Source organism: Thalia democratica, chromosome 9, assembly GCF_965202585.1.
Source record: "Thalia democratica chromosome 9, ktThaDemo2.hap1.1, whole genome shotgun sequence".
NCBI lineage: Eukaryota > Metazoa > Chordata > Thaliacea > Salpida > Salpidae > Thalia > Thalia democratica.
Window position 1 is genome coordinate 11,360,029 of NC_139173.1, and position 18,931 is coordinate 11,378,959.

Sequence of the window (18,931 nt, forward strand, 5' to 3'; positions counted from 1 at the left end):
TTAGTTAAATTACTGGTCAACTGTTTTATATATGTATTTATGAATTGTGAATGTCTAATTAATTTTTGCTCAATTATGCTAATTAGTGTTAATTGATTTTTTCTGATGTGACCTCTAACTATTTATTTACTCAAAATTTAATCTTAAAATTAGTTGCTAACAAAAGTAATTGAAAAGCGTTAGCCGAAATTGATTTTATTTGTTGTTTTCTTTAATAAAAGATGTTTTTGAATGAATGTTGTCTTAGATTTTTGTACAATATATGTAGTACTAAAAAGTTATATACAAAGTCTCTGTTGTATGACGAGATAGTCGTTGACAAACGCAACCGAGGTCGTCAAAAGTTACAAGGACATATGCAAGAGCGACCTAGAAAGCTTGAATACAAGAACTGATGATTCCCGGACAAGGCGCTAAAAGGCATCCGTGGTGTGCGAATCGATAACCGTAAGGTTCTTCGTGCACCAAGTCTTAAGACATATATTTAGAGCGTTGTTTCAGAGTTTCTTGCAAATGACCGCGCCAAAATGGAGATTTACTGTGCAAAAAAGATTGAAAGAAAGGGAAAAAGAACATATTACCGAAGATAATAAAATGACAAGCAGAATGAATTTTATTTATTTTCATGCATTTGTATTTTTATTTATCTGTTTGTTTTATCTATTGCATCACTGTACTATTTTCAGTTCATTATTATCATATATTTTTATTCTCTATGCACAATTACGCATAGCCGATCCTGGCTGGTGACTGGCCTTTTACTTTTTAATTATTATGTTACTTTATTTAAGTATATATACTGCTAATCAGTAGCGACGCGTGGTATATTTAGTAGTGGGTGCAGAAAAGTGTTAACATAAAATCCTCTACCTTAAAAACTTTTTGAACTGTTAGGCTTCTTAAAATATCATGTTTTTTTTTAATATTGTGTTTGATAGCCAAAAACGGCCTCGAAAAGCTATAGTGCCTTCTTTTTTTAAATCCTTTATTCGAACATTTCTTTTATTCTGAAATAGCGAGGTCAAACATTTTAATATCAAGTAATTTTTTGAAGATATCGTTGGATGAAGTTTTGAAAAGATTTGATAAGATGTTGATTAAGAGCGTGATTTCTGACTTCTTCATAAGTGTTGAAAGTACAAACTTTTTTTAATGCTGATATTAACTTTTAGTGAAAATTAGAAGTGGAAGTTTCGATTTTTTTTTAATAGTTAAGCTACACTTCTATATTAAACTTCGAAAAAAGATTTTTACTTTTTTCAACGTAAGTTTTTTCTTTGAAATTTAATAAAAATATTTAATAAAACGTTTTAATATATTATATGGTGAAATTTATTATGAGAAAGCGTAAATAATTTTGAAGTATTTCAAAAAACAGACTTAGTAAAAAAAACTTAAACTAAAAAAGACTTGGATAATAAGCATTTATTTAGTTTTAAAAGTTATTAAAAATTCAATGCAAAACTAAGCTAAATAATTTGTTTTCATTCCGACTCAACAAAATTAGTTAATGATATTTTTTTATTTTCCTAGACATTAAAAAAGTTCAAAAAATAAAAATATTAAATAATTTTCTATGATTAAAAAAAGGGCTCTATATGAAAAATATAAATCTTAAACTTAAAGCTTAAATTTTTATTTTTTACTAGTGCTAGTTTTTGAGGAACTATAATAATCATTTTTATCTTTCCGTCCTTCTTTTATTGTTTCTTTTTTGTCTTTAAAGTTTCTTTTTCTGTGTTTGGAATGTAAAGAAGTTCTTTGCAGGCTCCTCAACGCAAAAGATGAGCCTTCTTTATTTCTTGGATCTTTATTTCTTTTTTCTTTATTTCTTGAATCTTTATTTATTTTTGTTTCTGACATCCGGGCACTATTGAGTGTGTTTATGAGAAAACGTTTGTTGATGGAGCTTATTTTAGGTTTTTGCCTGAAAAAAATCATTCATTAGAATTTTCCATTCATAAAAAGTAGTTGCAATTACAAGTTTAAAAACTCAAAAAGCAATTTCAAAAAAACTTTAAAACATTATTTATTTTGCATGCTTTCAGAAAAAACTTTGAGAGAGAGCACACACATTTTCACTAATGTATTTTATTTTTATTACACTTGAACATTATAACTGTAATTAAATAGATAATATAGTACAAGCAATCTTATTCAATTTATCAGCGACTGTTTGTTTAGAAACATATACTTGTAGAGTTTAAGAAATTATACACTCTTTGTGCTCTTAGAATTTTTTAAAACTCGACTAAGATCTTAGATTAAATTTATTAGACCATAGTGTTGGACTAAAAAACTTTTTTTTTTCAAATGAGCAATTCTATTTTGTTGTTAAGAGTTTAGAAAAGTTAGGTATTTTATTTAAGAATTGTAAAAAAAGCTTAAAGTAAAAGAAATCTTTTAAACATATTAAAGCTTTATTTAATTTTAAAGATGTAATAATTTTTATTTAAATTTTCTTGTATTCAAACAGATGGGTTTAGATTTTTATTCAAACGTATGGGTTGCAAACTATTTATAAATTAATTTCTTTAAGTTTAAAAATTTATTTCTTCCTAAGTTTTGTAAACTAGATTCCTCAAACTTTCAGGAAGCATTCCTTACATAAACTTTTTGAAAGTTATAAAAAAGTTCAAATAAAAGTTTTAGATAAGTAATAACAAATTAAGAGTCGTGTTCTTTTAGTAATAATTAACAAAAAATTAAAAACTTCCTACGTTTAAAATATTATGAATAAATATCTAGAGATATGGATATTAGCAATGGACTTACTGTAAAAATTTTTAAAAAAAGTTAAAACATGAATGAAAAGATATATTTTTAGTCAAATAGTTTTTTTTCGTCATTTTAGTTTTGTACCTTTATATCTCGAGAATTGCTTTGAATTATGTTTAGCGTCTGATAGCTTGGAACTTAGATAAGACAAGACTAAATTCTAGCTAAAATTTTGAGCAACGTAAAAGTGCATGATACAGAAAAGTAGGGTTGCCACAGATCAAGCTGAGAAAAATTTCCTGACTTTTTTAATTCCAATTCTTAATTTAAACTTATTCTAAAATACATATGCAAACACTTGAAAGTATATAAAGCTTTCAATCTTGTATTTCCTTTTATCATTTAGTATAAAATTTATAACAAATAATCTACTCTTATTTATTTTAAAAAATTATACTTATTCTAAAAAAAATTACAAATAAGTAAACTTAACCATGGAATATACCTCTCTTATAACTTATTTTTCAAATTTAAACAACTTTGAAAAATTATGAAGAGATAAAGCATACACACACCCTTGTTACATAAAATACTAAACTTGAGCTTTATTATAAAGAACTTATTTTTTTACTTAAACAAAAAACACTTTAATTCTAAAATTCTGCAAGATAAACTTTTGTTTATACAGTTCAGTTTCACTATGGAAGTGTCCTTGCCACAGATCATCAATACTAAAAAGCATACAAAAACTGCTAGTTCAAGTAGGTTATCTGTCTAATATACATTAATAGAAAAACTTTGCAGTTTTATAAAGGATATTTTACTAATTTTTACCAGATGAAGGCATTGGAAAATAAGTAATTTTGTAAATTAAAAAGGAAAATTTTGAGGATTTACAATCAATTTTTAACCATTTGATGGCTTTAGAAAATAACGAATTTTGTAAACTAAACAAACAAAATCTGACATTTTTTCAAATTTCTTGACTTTTCCTGACATTTTTCAAAACCCCCATTATTTCCTGACTTTTGTCATTATTTTTAGTTTTTCCTGACTTTTCCTGACTTTCTTGACCTTGTGGCAACCCTGGAAAAGTATTTAAATTAAACGTTTTAAAGTATAACTGTGTAAATCATAATAATGTAATAAATGTTTTGTTTTATTTTATGATTTCTGCTCCGATTAACAACTTTTAAAAATTTTGAAATATTTTTTAAGGCAGAAAATTTGCTGCATTGCAAACAAGTTTGGTAAACACATTTACGCTTTAAAAATAAGAAATATTTCATAAAAAAGAATGTGAGCAATAAATTGACAAAACATATTGTAAAATAAAAATATTTAAAATAACTGCAACAACAATTTAAAAATGACTCAAACACGTTTAAAAAACATATTTAAGTAAAAATGTACAAAAAATACCAACCATCCCATAGTGCCCATCGTTTTACTCCTTTCTCTGCCTCTAGCAGCATCTCTTTTTATTTCCAGGATCGCTTGCTTTTCCAGCTCCATATTTGCTTTTTTTTTCAGCTCCATATTCTTAGCATCATTCGTGCAGTTTGACTTGTTATTTGAACTCATCTGTAGATAAATATTTTATTCATAATTAACATGTTAACAATTGTATTTTGCAGGTACTAAACCAAGGCGAAAATATTTAAAATTTAGTTTTCCAACATATACTGAATGCAATGTTGAATACAGTGAAGCATTGTTGGTAATGTAAAAAATACTGGTGCAAAAAATTTCGATTTTAATTATTATGTATTTAGTAATTTCTCTTTCCATTTTACATATAAATGTTTTACATATTATCTTTTGAACAGCTTTTTTCCGGTGCATAACTTATTAAAAATATATAACAGAATACATTTCATTTTCTTTAAATTTATTTTAGTACTTTCGTAGTAAGGCTCATCAGAAATAGTCTCTTACTGAATTGGAATGATAACAAATTGAAATAAAATCATACTTAAGTTTAAAGTTTTAAGATATAAAATGACGTAATAATCAAATGTTGAAAATTAAATAAGTGCTAATGCTAAACAAATTTGGTATACTAATAAAATTCGTTAGAATTAAAACAAGCTAAATAAACAAGCGATTAAAATTTTAAATTTAAAACTATACTTAAAAATTTTTTTGTTGAATTTTATTTTTAAGTATAGTTTTAAATCATAATTTTTATTTAGATTGTTTTAATTCTAACGAGTTTTATTAGTATACCAAATTTGTTTAGCATTAGCACTTATTTAATTTTTAACATTTGATTATTACGTCATTTTATATCTTAAAACTTTAAACTTCAGTATGATTTTATTTCAATTTGTATTCATTCCAATTCAGTAAGAGACTATTTCTGATGAGCCTTACTACGAAAGTACTAAAATACATTTAAAGAAAATGAAATGTATTCTGTTATATATTTTTAATATTATCTTTTCTATCAAATTTTAGCTTCAATTTTACCTTAAATTTTTGTCGTACGTCTACATATTATTCTTTCTAATTAGTGTATCGGTTACAATAAATAGAAAAACAAACTCAACAAATACTTCTTAAATAAAACAATAGTTTAAAAAAGCTTTCATATCAAAACAAAATGATTGCTATATTTTGATAAAGATAAGTATGTTCTAGCATACGACAATAATATCAAGTTATTTTAAAAATTCAGTTTAAGTACTCTTCGAATATAAAAATGTTTATTTATATTTAATTTGAATTAAAATAAAATAAATTTAATAAACATAAAGGTAATTATTTGAATTTATGACACTTTTGGTCATTTTTGTTCACAAATTTATTAACTTTTAATAAATTTTTACCAACATAGTATCAACTTATAAGTTAATCGATTATGTTGTAAAGTTCTTCAAAACTTATAAAATTTGTATAAAGTAAGGGCTAGATATATATTTACTTTATAATGAACCAAAGTTTAAAATCATGCAGGCTTATTAAATGAGGGTTTATAAAAATCTAGCAAACTTTTTGACTCTTTTTTTTTAATTAATTTAGTAAACAATGTTTTAACGTCTCAATGTGTTTCTGTAACTTGACTACCTTTCATCTTAATTGCATAGAAACTTATTTTTGTCACATCATAATACTTATTTCTATTAAAATTAACATTTCAACAGAACACATTTGAATAGTATTAAACAATTAGTTACAAAAAGACTTACTTTTCCTCTTCTCTATTTGGTATCTCTAAAAGACTTTTTAAATAAACCTGTAAATATTATAAGATTAGACAAAAAGTATAAATGGAAAACCATAGTGAAAATATTATTTTATTCAAGGTCAATTTACAGAGCTCAAAAGAAAACATAGTAAACACACATTTAAAACAAACAGACACAAAAAATTCAAAATAATTTTTTACAAATATTTAAAATATACTAAAAACAAATTGCAGAATGTCTTCAAACTAACTATGGCCTTTCAACTTGTCGTTTAAAAAGTGTAATGTTTTATTGTAAAAAATTTAATTAAAACTGATTTAAATTCAAAACTCAGGTTGATTATAAAACTATTTTTTCAAGTTAACAAAGGATTATAGAGTTTTTTTTACCATTATAAGATAGTCTAAAACAATTCTCAAAAGAAGTGAAAATGAAAAAATTACAGTATAAAAACCACGTAGGTAGTAAAAGTTAGAGCAATAAGACATGATCAAAACCAGTTCCATACAAACAATTTTAAACAACTTAAATAAAACTTCCTCTAAGCTATCATTGATCTTTGTTAATGACATTTAAATCCGGTGCTTGAAACCTATAGTATTTCGACTTTATAATAAAAAAATCATCATGGTTACTTGGCAATGATTGTTTCTACAAAATACCGAAAACTAAAACAGGTCAGTTTATATTAATTTTTAAACATCAGCATTGCCGTATAAGCTTAAAACATAACGAAATGGTCAAAATGATAAAAGTAAATAATGACGAAACACTCTATTACTGGAACTGATCGAAAGAGCTTAAATATTTTTTAAAACTCAAGATCATTAATGTTTTAAAATAAAATAAGTAAATTTATTTGCATTCATAATTGAAATAAATACAAAAAACATGTGTAATCTTTAGAAAAATTATCGAAATTATGTAAAAAAAAACAAGATTAAAAAGTTTAGATATGCAGACTTAATGTACAAAAAGCACTTAAACTGATCATAATATAAAAACTTCATTGCCATGGTAAAAAGTATAATCAAGACACTTAAAAAAACATAAATTACATTTTACCATACAACTTTACATGATATAATACAGTTCATCAAACTCAACCAATGTCTCTCCACCGTCATCAGCACTTTCTCCATACCAATTACGAGTTGCTGACCATGGGGGAAGTACCGTTCTGGTTCATCACGATCTGCTGCTCGTTGGAACCCATCTGCTGCTGCGGCTCCGACTTGACGTTCTGATTGCTGATTGGCCAGTTTCCCTGCATGTTCATGTTCCCGCCAAAATCATCGCCGGGCTGGGGAACTCCCTGCTGGCCCTCAGACTTCACCCTCTGCCCGTTCGGCTGCTGCATGTTGGGCTGCAAGACGGGCGTGCCTTGCTGCGATTGGCTGAAGTTGGGCGTGCCCTGCTGTGAGTGGCTGAAAATGGGCGTGCCCTGCTGCGATTGGACGAACTGGTCGTTCTCGTGGCGAGTGATGGTTCTCTCGTCGTCGTCACCGAAACTCTCCATCAGCGTCGGTTCCTCCACAAGCATGACGTTGGAGGGAGGGGGCAGGGAGGAGGGCGGCTGGAAGTTCTTCTTCTTTGATGAGCCTCCTGATGAAGGTTAAAATTCTAAATTAGACATGCTCGTTGTACAACATTACTTTTGATAAGTTACTGCGTGATTGTTGATCTAGCTGGTTTGTTTTTATTATATTTGTTTAGATAAAATTCTTAAATATGGTATCTACCGTTGAAGTAAAAGCTATACTGTAAAAATAAAAACAATTTGACATAGTTAACTAAAATCTTATGATTTTAAAAACAGAAATGAAAAAACCGGTGGTGGTGGAATTCTTCCTCCTTCTCGGGTTCCTCCCGCTCTTGGTGCTCCTCTGGGGCTGTTCGGTGGCGGTGATGCGCTGCCACTTGTGGAACAGGCAGTTCTTCAGGCACTCGTGCGGGTCCATGTTGTAGGTCTTGTGGCCGGACATGAGCTCGCGCATCGGTTCAAGTATGACGCACAGCTTGAGGAAGCTTAAGACGTTTTGTGGCAGCCCGCAGCGGGTTAAGTGCTTGTACACCTCCTCCGACATCATCGCACCTGTTGATTTGTCGCTTGAACGATTATGATGAGGTGATTATTATATTTGAATCTAGCTTAAATTCATATTGATTGTGTATAACAACTAATTTTAGAGTTTTCAACTCAACTTTTGAGATTTAACCTTTGACTTAACTAGAAGAAATAAAAACAGTACTAGTAAGTTTATTTTTTAATTAATTGTTATTTGAACATTTCAATTTTAGTTTTTGGTTCCATTTTAAAGATCCCATGATTTTCGTTTTGACTAACTGTAACACTTAACATTTTTATACCATTTTTTTTTGTGTAAATTCAAGAAAAACTTGAGTGACATATTTTCAAACCATATACAACTTGTACAAACCAGGGGGTGAGTGGGGGTGTATGACATACTGCTTGGGGATGCATTCGGAGTGGCTTTTTATTGAAAAGTGCCAATTTCTGATGAGCATGTCTTCCACGTTGAACTCAACCACCAAGTACCCTTCGCATGTGACCTGTGAGAAAATATTTGTTACACTTATTCAAACAGTTTTGTTGAGAAGATTTCTGTTTTTATCATTTGCTTTAAACCTTATTAGAAATGCTGCAGCTGAGTTTAAACTTTTCTATATTTTCACAGCTATAAAAAACTGGGAACGGGTTTAAATTGCACTAAGATACTTTTGCACGAGGGGACTAAATTGCATGAGGGGACAAATTGTACGAAGACATTTTGCACCAAGGGTCAATTTTGCACGAGAGTAAAAAAATTAAGAAAAAAAAATCAAAAAAAAATGACAAAAACAAAATGAAGTTACCGACTGAGGGTAAGGGTTAGGGGTTACAATGATAGTAAAAACAACCTTTGTGTAGATGGGCTTGACATGCTGCATGACCATCGACGTGTGCTTGCTCTCCATGTGAAGGCACCCAGTTTGCATGTTCGTCATTTCTTCCGTCATTCTAGTAAAAAAATCAAAACTATAAAGTACCGTACAAACATTAAAAACTGTAAAAAAAATGTTTAATGTGTATCATTTCTTATGTCAAGACCATGGAGGTGTCCGGAACTTCTTTTACATAAACTAATGTTGGCCCTGATTAAAATGTTTAAGTATATACTAGAGGGTTCTTTTTTCACAGAAAAATATAGTCAATAAATTTTTGAGATATAATCAGTTTAGCAAAAAGTTTCAAATAAAAACCTTATGAAGATTTTCATAGTCAGTTATAACAAAACATTTAAAAACTACTAACTACCTATCTTTTAAATATCTGTCGAACATTTTTGACCAATTTACCTGTTTAAAAAATAATTTCATGTAACATACGTTGAAAAAATACTTTGAAATTTTAAAAACACGGGAAAAACCAACTAACAGTTTAGTATTTAGAGTACTAAGACTAAATGTAAAAAAAAAAGATTTAACCTCTACGGCCTTAAATATTATAAATTAACTTAAAGCCATACAAGCTCAAACATTTTTCTTACGAAAACTAACATTGGCTCTTATTTTATTTGAAAACTTTGAGTATAAACTATGAGATAATGTTTATAGCACAAAAAAAAATCAATAAAATTTTGAGATTAAACCAGATTTGTAAAATAAATCCAAAACAATCATGAATAAAAAAAATTATGGCTGGTTTTCTAATAATCTTGACAAATTCATCAAAATTTATCTTTTCCTTCGCTTTTAAAGCAATTTACTTCAAATTTTCAGAAAATGTTCTTTTTAATGTTACTAAGAACTTCTAGGAATTAAATTAAAAATAAACAAAATTAACTTTATGACCAAAATTAATATTATAATAGTATAACTATTCAAAGTATAAATATAATCGTTTGTTAACAAAAGATTCTAGCAAAACAAGTTCACAGGAATATATAATAATAATTAATTGTACAGTATCATAATTAAATTATTAGTTATCCTAATTTATAACACATGTTTCTGTGTGTTAACGGATTAACACACTTCAACGGAGCTATGAAAATGTAGGAGGTACTTCCTATTATCATAATTAATATATTTTTTCAAAACCAAGTTTTTTAATGAAATTTCAACATACCTGAGTGCGATAACAGGAATTTTTAGTCTGGTAATGTTATTAGTTTACATCTACTCTATAGTTCTATAAAAACTCAAAAATAGTTTCAATAAATAATTTTGACTCTACCTTATATATAGTGATAACTTTTCAAAAATTACAAATTTTTCATAATCAATTGTATACTTTATTCTAATTATTAACAGTAAATTTTAAAACTTTTTTATTTTAAACTCAAATTGGTTGTGAAGTTTTTTGTTTAGTTTAGACAAATATTTTCATAGTTTTTCAACTATTATTTCAAAGGAGACGAAATATTTAAATTCATCAAAATATATAGCGATGCTATTTGATTTTCTTTGTTCAAATTAAAATTCTCAGTCATAATGTTCTAAATATTGTTGACTAAATTTCAACATCTTTATTTTAGAATTCTACTTAAATCTAAATTAATTTACTTAAAAATTTGTAAAAAACATATGTTTCACATAAAAATAGACAGATAAAACAGTTTCACAAAAACTAATACTATTTAAAATGACAAAACAGATCTTATAAAGATTATATAAGATGAAAGTGTTTTTAAATTAAAATTATCACAGCAATCACTTCTTTTTTTTTTTTAACTTGTAAAAATAATTTCTCTACAACAAAAAAAAGTTTCTGACTCTTTGAATAACAATATTTAATTTATCTGGCTTTTCCTGACCACTTTGTAAAATAAAAAAATTACTCATTTCCTGATCTTTCTGACAAAATGGCAACCAAGTATATAAAATCTCTAAAATTCAAAGTGCATAGCATAATTGTTACATTAAATAAAATCTGTAACTATAAAAAAACTGCATAAAATAATATAAGGGCCTTATTTTACACTGGTTAAATAATTGTAATTTATAGAAAATGTATCAATTTTATATTCTTTTTGTAGTGTATACATATATTACACAACCATAAAGAGGCTATTTATTATCAATATTTTGATAGTGACCTATATTTTGATACCAAAAACTATTAGAACTGTTTTAATGTCTTTTATATACCACTATCTTTACAGCCTATAGTTGTTCAAAGCTATTTGAAATTGAACATCAGCTATTATATTATCCACAAAATGTTGAGTTAAAACAAAATAACTTAGAACTTTTTATAAATTCAAGAAATAATTCAACTGTTTTTTTTTTATCATATTTATAAAATACTTACTTTGAAACTTTTAAATGAACAAATTTCTTTTTAACAATTTATCAAAAATTTACTAAACAGTTATTACAGTTTGAAATTCAATGATATAACTAACTTTTATTTCAAAGAAAAAAAGTTTTGATAAACATCAAATAAACGAAAACTTGAGATATATATTTATTGCTAAAATTTACCTACTTAGAAAGATATAAAGGACATATAAACTCATTTCTCAAAATATTATTCTTTACTAAATAAGTATGAATAAGTAAAACTTGACCATAGGAAACCATATAAATACAGGATAATTACTATTAACAAAACTATTAACAATATAAAACAGGAGTCAATGTATTTATCATTAGCAAACTAAATTGCTGCTTACAAAACCTATAAATTAATTAACTGTTTAAATTTAAACATTTTATTGCATTCAATCAATTAAGATTTTAATCGAAAAATTTTAATAACTTACCTTGTAATAAAATGAAGATCTACAACTCCTCCTTCATAAATTTTTCTGAAAAATCTTGGAATTAGTGTTCTGCCTAGAGTGTAGTGTTTGTGGCCGTCAAGATAAAATGATATTGTGAAGATTGCTTTAGGATGAAAGAACTCAGAGATGACCATATCCCACCATTTCTGATCTGACTCATCCATTCGCTCCTAAAATAGTTGATGAGCTTTTTTTTTATTTATATATGTACTTAAAATTTAAAAAAACAACTTTAGTTGAAGTATTTAAAGTAGTGAAGAAACTAGTACTTAAAATTAATGTTCTAATATATCTCATAACTAAAAATATACAACAAACAGGGTTGCTATTTTTAGAAATAAAAAAGCCAACTCAGGTTTTAAAGTAGTAAAATTTATTTTTAAATTTTAAAAACATAATGGAAAACTTGAAAAAATTACTGTTATTCAAGCTGTGATACTTAAACAAATTGTAATAATAACAAAAGAAATTAATATATAGCGGAAAAAACTTAAGTTTTAAGAAAAAATATATAAACATTAACCTGAGACTTAGTAAAAAATCCTAATAGCTAGAGCCGGCCTGAGTTTATTAAACTGTATAAAAATATTTTAACTATCCTTATTAGGTCTGAGTCAGCCTGAGTTTTTCTAAAATTTTTAACTAGATTGAGTTATACATTTAGCTTAAATAGCCTGTTTGGTTAGTAACCCGTAAAAAACACTTGTAAAAATTTAAGTTGTTTATTTAAGTTGTTTGTCTCTACTGTATAGTTTATTGAGAACACTTCAAACTCAGAGATTTTATATTCTGATAATTCCAGGGTTGCCACTCTTTAAGTAAAAAAATATTATGAGTGACCTTAAAGTATACTAAATCATCCTGAGTTTTTTAAAATCTTTAGAAAAAAGTTGTTTGTGTCTGGTATGGTGCAAAAACACACTGTTATGTTTTTAAATAATTAACAGTTAGCCTTGGCCGCATGTAATCCAACTAAGAGTGAAGAATATAATAATAAACATTAAATTAAATTAAAAAGTACATAAGTATAAATCCAGTACTGCTTATACCCAGTTAGTAGGACTACCAACAGTCAGCTTCAAAATAAATAAGGGTAGGGTCAATAATAACAAAATTAATTTCAGGGTCATCTTTGAGTCAAAAAATCTTCCCTGAGTGACCAGAAACTTCCCTGAGTAACCTTAAACTTACCTGAGTTTCCTTGAGTTTTTTTCAATTCCTTAAATAAATTTTATTTATTAAAAAATTACCATATTAATTCTTAGCAGGGTTTGTGCGCAAAAATTTTTTCATTTAGCCTGACTGAAAAAAATTTAGCTTGACATTTTTTCAAAGTAAGGAAAACCCCCTTTAGAAGTCATTTTAGGTATTGGATGTCTTGATTAGTACTATTGTAGTCTCCGACTTCAACCAGCTTTATCTCAAAAATATTTTGAGCTTTAAAAATTTGCAAAAAGCAACTCATAGCTTAGTTACAACTCAATAAAATAAGATTAAATTGTGAAAAGAATGATTTACCCCCCTATGCCCTTAAAGTACCAAATTCAGTGATAAGTTTTAAAATAAGTGTTATATATAATCTGTTACTTGTGTAAAAATTTAATATATATTACTAAACACAATTGTTCAATTTAATTAAGCACAAGTAAAAACATTATAACCAGAAGATTTATAATAAAACAACGTGCATTGTTGTGTTTTATTAAAGTTAAAAATGAAACGCTTACTTGAGTATTAAAATAAGTAAAAAATGTTTATTTTAGTATTTTGACTAATATTTAAACTTGATACATAATTATAAATCCTAAACTCTAAATAAGTATAGTGATTGTTGAGTCATATCAGATTTAAAAAGCTTATACTTAAATTAAAAAAAAACCTTTAATATTTTGTTCTTGTATAGAAAAATGAATTGTACCTAAAATTTGTACTCCCACAAAACTTAGTACTTATATCTTAAAGCTAAGTTTTAGTGTTGTGAACATCTCTAATAATTTTAAACAAACAGTAAAATATATAAATAAACTGCTAAGAATTTTAACCTAATAAGTACTTGGTATAATTATAAAGCCTTTAAATTTGAAATTAAAACAGTTCAACCAACAAAGCTCTGAAAAACATATGTAAACAAATTCAAACAAACAGCTAAGTTGTTGAACTAAACCGTAATGTTTAAATAGTATTTTTTTATGAATTTTCATAATTATGACGTATATAATCTACTCAATACAAAATAATGAAGATTCTTAAATTAGAGATTTAGAGATCCAACAAAAGGTTTTAAGCATTTATTTTTACAAATACTGACTTATTTGGTGTTTAATAACTAAATCTTTATTTAGAAATAAATTCACATCTCAATTTGATCTTAAAATGATTTCTCAATATTTTTTTATCAAAAATTTTTAAGCATTTGAACTGAGAAAAACTGAGATTCTCAAATTTTTAAATAAAAAACTGATTTAGCCTGACGCTTTTCAACTTTTTTCAAAAAAACTGATTTAGCCTGACTTAGCCTGATTTAGCCTGACGCGCACAAACCCTATCTTAGACTATTGAAGAACTTGCTGCAAGGCAAAAAATTTCTCAGTAAGCATCTTAAAATAAAAAAAATTAACTTTTTTGAAGAAAATATTGAAACTGGATTAACTAAATCTTATTCTAGATCTAGAAAAAATTTCCCTGAGATTTTTTAGAAGATCTTAAAATTTCCCTGAAGTTTTGGAAAAAACCAAAACTGCCCTGAGTTTCCCTGAGTTAAAAAAAGAGAATCAAAATACCCTGAGTTTTCCTGAGTCTCTGTGAGTTTTCCTGAGATTTTCTACAACTTAAAAACTCCCTGAGTTTCCCTGAATTCCTTGAGTGTGTGGCAACCCTGTAATTTATTATTGAAACTAATACTGATGTCTTTTTGGGTTAAGTTTTTCTAAGCTAAGTTTCTTAAACATAGTTTACTGTAAATCAATATCTTCACTTCCTACTTATTATTGGCAAATTTTAGTTGTTAATGAATAAAAAATTACTGTTTAGATTAAAAAAATATCTAAATAGAACATTTAAAACTCATCAAACAAAAGTACAACTAGAAATTTTATAGTTTCAACAAATATACTAGTAGAAATCAATATAAAAAAATTTGGTAATTACCTAGCATGATGTCTCACCAATCTTGAGCTAAAATTCAAGAATACTGATATCCTACTTTTATTTACTGCCAAGTCCAAATTTCCAGATTGTCATTTTTCTAAAGTATAGACATCTATAATGTACATTCTTTACGATGTACACAGCCGCACTAGATTTTTATTCACACGCATATTTTTAAACTTATAAATATTCCTTATTCTAGACTTCATAATAAATAAAAATTTAGTGCATACCTTGAAGCTGCATACTTCTTTACAAATACATCTAAATTTAATAGATAAAAAGGTGAATAAAAGTTTAATGCCTTCTCCTTAAAGAGTGTATCTTATCTATGTCTTTACTTTTTTAAATCAAGGACTGAAAATTTGCACCTATTGTGAAAAAAAACAGAAAATCAATAAGAAAAAAGTTCCTGTAAATATTGTAAAATTTCAGCACAATATATTATGCAACGTCATACTAGGTAATTACCAAATTTTTTATTTCTAACTATTCATTTTAAGGGCATAGGGGGTAAACACCCTTTTTTGGTTTTTGATCTTATTTTATATAGTTTTTACTAAGCTACAAGATGCTCTTTACAGATTTAAAAAAATCAAAATAGTTTTTGAGATATAGCCGGTCAAAGTCAAAGCCGACAATAGGATCCTTATGGGAGGCGCAAACTAAAACGGCAAAAATAGACTATTTCACTAAAAATCTATCTTCTCCTACGTTTTTTGAGATAACTACCTCAAACTTTCAGGAAATGTTCCTTGATATATTTAGAAAATTCTGTCGGAAGGAATTTTTTTAAATTCTGTTCCGACAGAATTTTCTAAATACTGCAAGGAACATATCCTGAAAATTTGAGGTAGTTATCTTAAAAAACGTAGGAGGAGATAGATTTTTATGATTTCTAGTTATTTGATGTTTTAGTTTGCGCCTTCCATAAGGATCCTATTGTTGCCTCTGACTTTGACCGGCTATATCTCAAAAATTATTTTGAATTTTTAAATCTGTAAAAAGCATCTTGTAGCTTAGTAAAAACTTTATAAAATAAGATCAAAAACCAAAAAAGGGTGTTTTTACCCCCCCCCCCATGCCCTTAATACTTATTATAGGCATAGAAGGGGGGGTATATCACCTTTTTCACAGTTTGGTCATACTTTATTGAGTTTTAACTAAGCTACAAGTTCAAAATAATTTTTGAGATATAGCAGGTAAAAGTCGGATGCAACAATAGGTTTCTTAAGGGACTGGGAGGCGCAAACTAAAACAGCAAATAAAGACTATTTCACTAAAAGTCTATATTCTCCTACGTTTTTTGAGATAAGTACCTAAAACTTTTAGGAGATGTTCCTTGCATTATTTAGACAATTCTGTCAGAACAAAATTTAAAGAAATTTAAAATATAAATTTTATTAAAAAAAATTTAAAAACTTTATCATAGCATTTTGTTTATGTTTATCTTTTTTTTGTTCTAACACAGTTTTTTAAATATTGCAAGGAACATTTCCTAACATTTTGAGGTAGTTATTTTAAAAAACGTAGGATGAGATAGATTTTTAGTGATTTCTAGTTATTTGCTGTTTTGACCTATTGTAGTCTCTGACTTTGACCAAGTATATCTCAAAAACTACTCTGAGTTTTGAAAATCTGCAAAAAGCATATTTTAGCTTAGTTAAAACTCTATAAAATAAGATCAAACTGTGAAAAAATGATTTACCTTATTGCCCTTAAACTGATTTCTAGTAAAGTTCTCATTTAAAAATGTTTAAAACTTGCAATTATGTTTCCTCAACAAGTTTACTTAAATATTAAATTAATCTGAGCAGCAATTTTTAATTCATCAACTACTAAATTTTTCACAGTAATAAGTAAATCAAAATATTGATCTATAGAAACCTATGCTTTAAAAAACTTAGCCTTGAAAAAATTAGTCCAAAAAAATTTGTTAAATAAATGCTTTTATTTTTGCTTTTACCCAATAAAATTATGCAAAACAATAAAAACTCTATACATCATGGACAAGACATTAAAACGCATCCATATTGTGTATGACGTGATATTTTGTTTTTTGCACAAGAACCAAATATCTTGAGTCCTTTTTTTTATCGCTCAATTAGCTAACAACTATAATTCAGGTGGAATAACACGTGATGAGCTCAAACTCACTTGCTTGACCTTCAGAAAACGTTTATCGTTGCAGAGGGGAGAGTGAGTATTTCTGATGTTTTTCTATCATTATAAAAAAAATTAATAATAATTACAAACCTGCAAACGCTTGTTCAAAAGAAATAATCTGTAGTCTGAGTGAAACATGGGCATTGACCTTGGGTGAATTGCATGGGGAGGCATAGGGCCAGACGGTGGAACCATATTTGGAGGTGGTGGTCCAATATTGGGCCCAGGAATGCGTGGCATCGATGATGGCATTGATGATGGCATTGCTGATGGCATAGGAGATTCCATGCAGGAGTTTTGCTGCATTGGGCCAGATCTCATTATGCTTCCTTGCATATTTGACATTACTAAAAACTTTAATAAAGTTTATTGTAACTTTATTATGTGTACTGTTGATGAGCTAATTTTACCAGAATTTTTTTGTTGATGCTGAATTGCTGTATTTTAAATATTTAAATTTACAATTTCGCACTACAAGGTAATTTATTTGCAATAGGCAAACAAATTTATATTTGAGGTTCTAAATTGAACGAATTTAGTTCTCAACTTATTTAAAAATAAGGAGACAAATATACAAGATTATTTTTTCTAAACTTTTATAACATCAAGCATTATAGTATCTTCCATGTTTTGTATATCTTATATTTTGCAGATTTAGGTTGTAACTGAAGATCCCTTAAAGGGTGAAACTTAGCTTTGCAAATAAAAATCTTGATTAATTAATCTTGTATTGGTAAACAAAGGTAGATTTCTAAGACTAATTTTTTTTAATATTATCAATGTAAAAACTTTATATAAATTCAAATGTTTAAATTTAAGCTTATCAAACTATCTTTAATCTGAATTTATTTCTTATAAGGTTTATAATAAACTACTAACACAAGAAGCAAATAAATAAAGAAACCAATTAAAACTATTTCTTGTGTATATTTAACTTGCTAAAACATACAATGAAAACTTAGTGCTAAAACATTATATTATTGTATGTGTATAAGGAAGCCGTAGCCATAACTGCTTTTGAATCTTTGCATATGACCTTTCTGTAGTGTTTAAGTTTAAGTCTTAATGTTTTTTTTCGAAACATAGTTATTTTGAAATTTATTAAAACTTTAAAGATCATTTAAAGATGTATCAAGAATTTTAAAATAAAAAATTTAAACAGTTATACTTTTGCGTTTAATCCGTCAAAAAACAATAACGCTTATAAGAAATTGTTGTTAATCGAAATATTTATAAAATTATTTTTTCTTTAGATTTAACACACTCTTTTAAAGAAAGTCTCGTGAGGGTATTTTTAAATTTTCTGTACTTTTTTATTATTTTTCGTTATTTTTAAGTTTTTTTTGAAGTGCCTTAATGAAACTTCCTTCAATTGTCTGAAAACGCGTAGAATGTGTTTTGTGATGATTGCTACATATACAAAAATAATTTTAGTCAAAACTTGAAGGTGGAAATTTTAAGGTCTCGTACAATTTATAAAGGGGTTGCTTTTAGAAAAATGAAATTAGCGCGACGGTGGCTAAAGCTAGGAAGCTAAATTTTTTGTACTTTCTTTTTATGTGATTGCAACGTATAAAAACTTAAGCTAAGCTCTAATACAAAAATTTCTGACACTCTAATATAAAGTAACTTTTTTTATAACAAAATTAATAAATAATCTTTTACTGCTAGAATTGATTTAAAATCTATTCTAAAATAAGACTAAACTTAAATATTAATAAATAAAAATTGCTAAAAAAACACTGTAATGATAGTATGAATGTTTTTATGACTTTTCAAAATTAAAAAAAACATAAATTTTATTTATTAAAATTTCACCATAATAAAAAAATATTCTTTAAACTTTTCTTTATTTTGAATTATTAACATAGTACTAAAACATTATGTTTAAAATAATCTGAATGATTTTTTTAAAAC

The 18,931-nt window shown here is 26.9% G+C and overlaps 2 protein-coding genes across 2 annotated transcripts; both read right to left on the reverse strand.

Moving 5' to 3' along the window:
* Positions 1 to 1,595: 1,595 nt before the first annotated feature.
* On the reverse strand, positions 1,596 to 5,957 carry LOC145844617 (uncharacterized). Its single transcript, XM_082952013.1, has 3 exons — positions 5,910 to 5,957; positions 4,145 to 4,302; positions 1,596 to 1,927 (listed from the first exon to the last, which is right to left on the reverse strand). The coding sequence occupies exons 2-3, from the start codon at positions 4,300 to 4,302 to the stop codon at positions 1,636 to 1,638; spliced, it is 450 nt and encodes a 149-aa protein (XP_082808139.1). The 5' UTR covers positions 5,910 to 5,957; the 3' UTR covers positions 1,596 to 1,635.
* An 89-nt stretch (positions 5,958 to 6,046) lies between these two features.
* LOC145843835 (LIM domain-binding protein 1-like) lies at positions 6,047 to 17,419 on the reverse strand. Its single transcript, XM_082951075.1, has 6 exons — positions 17,105 to 17,419; positions 11,681 to 11,871; positions 8,832 to 8,931; positions 8,351 to 8,483; positions 7,741 to 8,004; positions 6,047 to 7,514 (listed from the first exon to the last, which is right to left on the reverse strand). The coding sequence occupies exons 1-6, from the start codon at positions 17,357 to 17,359 to the stop codon at positions 7,057 to 7,059; spliced, it is 1,401 nt and encodes a 466-aa protein (XP_082807201.1). The 5' UTR covers positions 17,360 to 17,419; the 3' UTR covers positions 6,047 to 7,056.
* Positions 17,420 to 18,931: the final 1,512 nt, after the last annotated feature.

What these genes read in the sequence shown, in the direction of transcription:
- LOC145844617 (XM_082952013.1), bottom strand. Translation starts at nt 4,302, where the DNA reads ATGAGTTCAAATAACAAGTCAAACTGCACGAATGATGCTAAGAATATG. An exon ending in ACGATGGGCACTATGGGATG is followed by an intron (nt 1,928 to 4,144) that starts GTTGGTATTTTT and finishes GATTTTTTTCAG; the next exon opens with GCAAAAACCTAAAATAAGCT.
- LOC145843835 (XM_082951075.1), bottom strand. Translation starts at nt 17,359, where the DNA reads ATGTCAAATATGCAAGGAAGCATAATGAGATCTGGCCCAATGCAGCAA. An exon ending in TTTTGAACAAGCGTTTGCAG is followed by an intron (nt 11,872 to 17,104) that starts GTTTGTAATTAT and finishes CAACTATTTTAG; the next exon opens with GAGCGAATGGATGAGTCAGA. An exon ending in TCAAGCCCATCTACACAAAG is followed by an intron (nt 8,484 to 8,831) that starts GTTGTTTTTACT and finishes ATTTTCTCACAG; the next exon opens with GTCACATGCGAAGGGTACTT.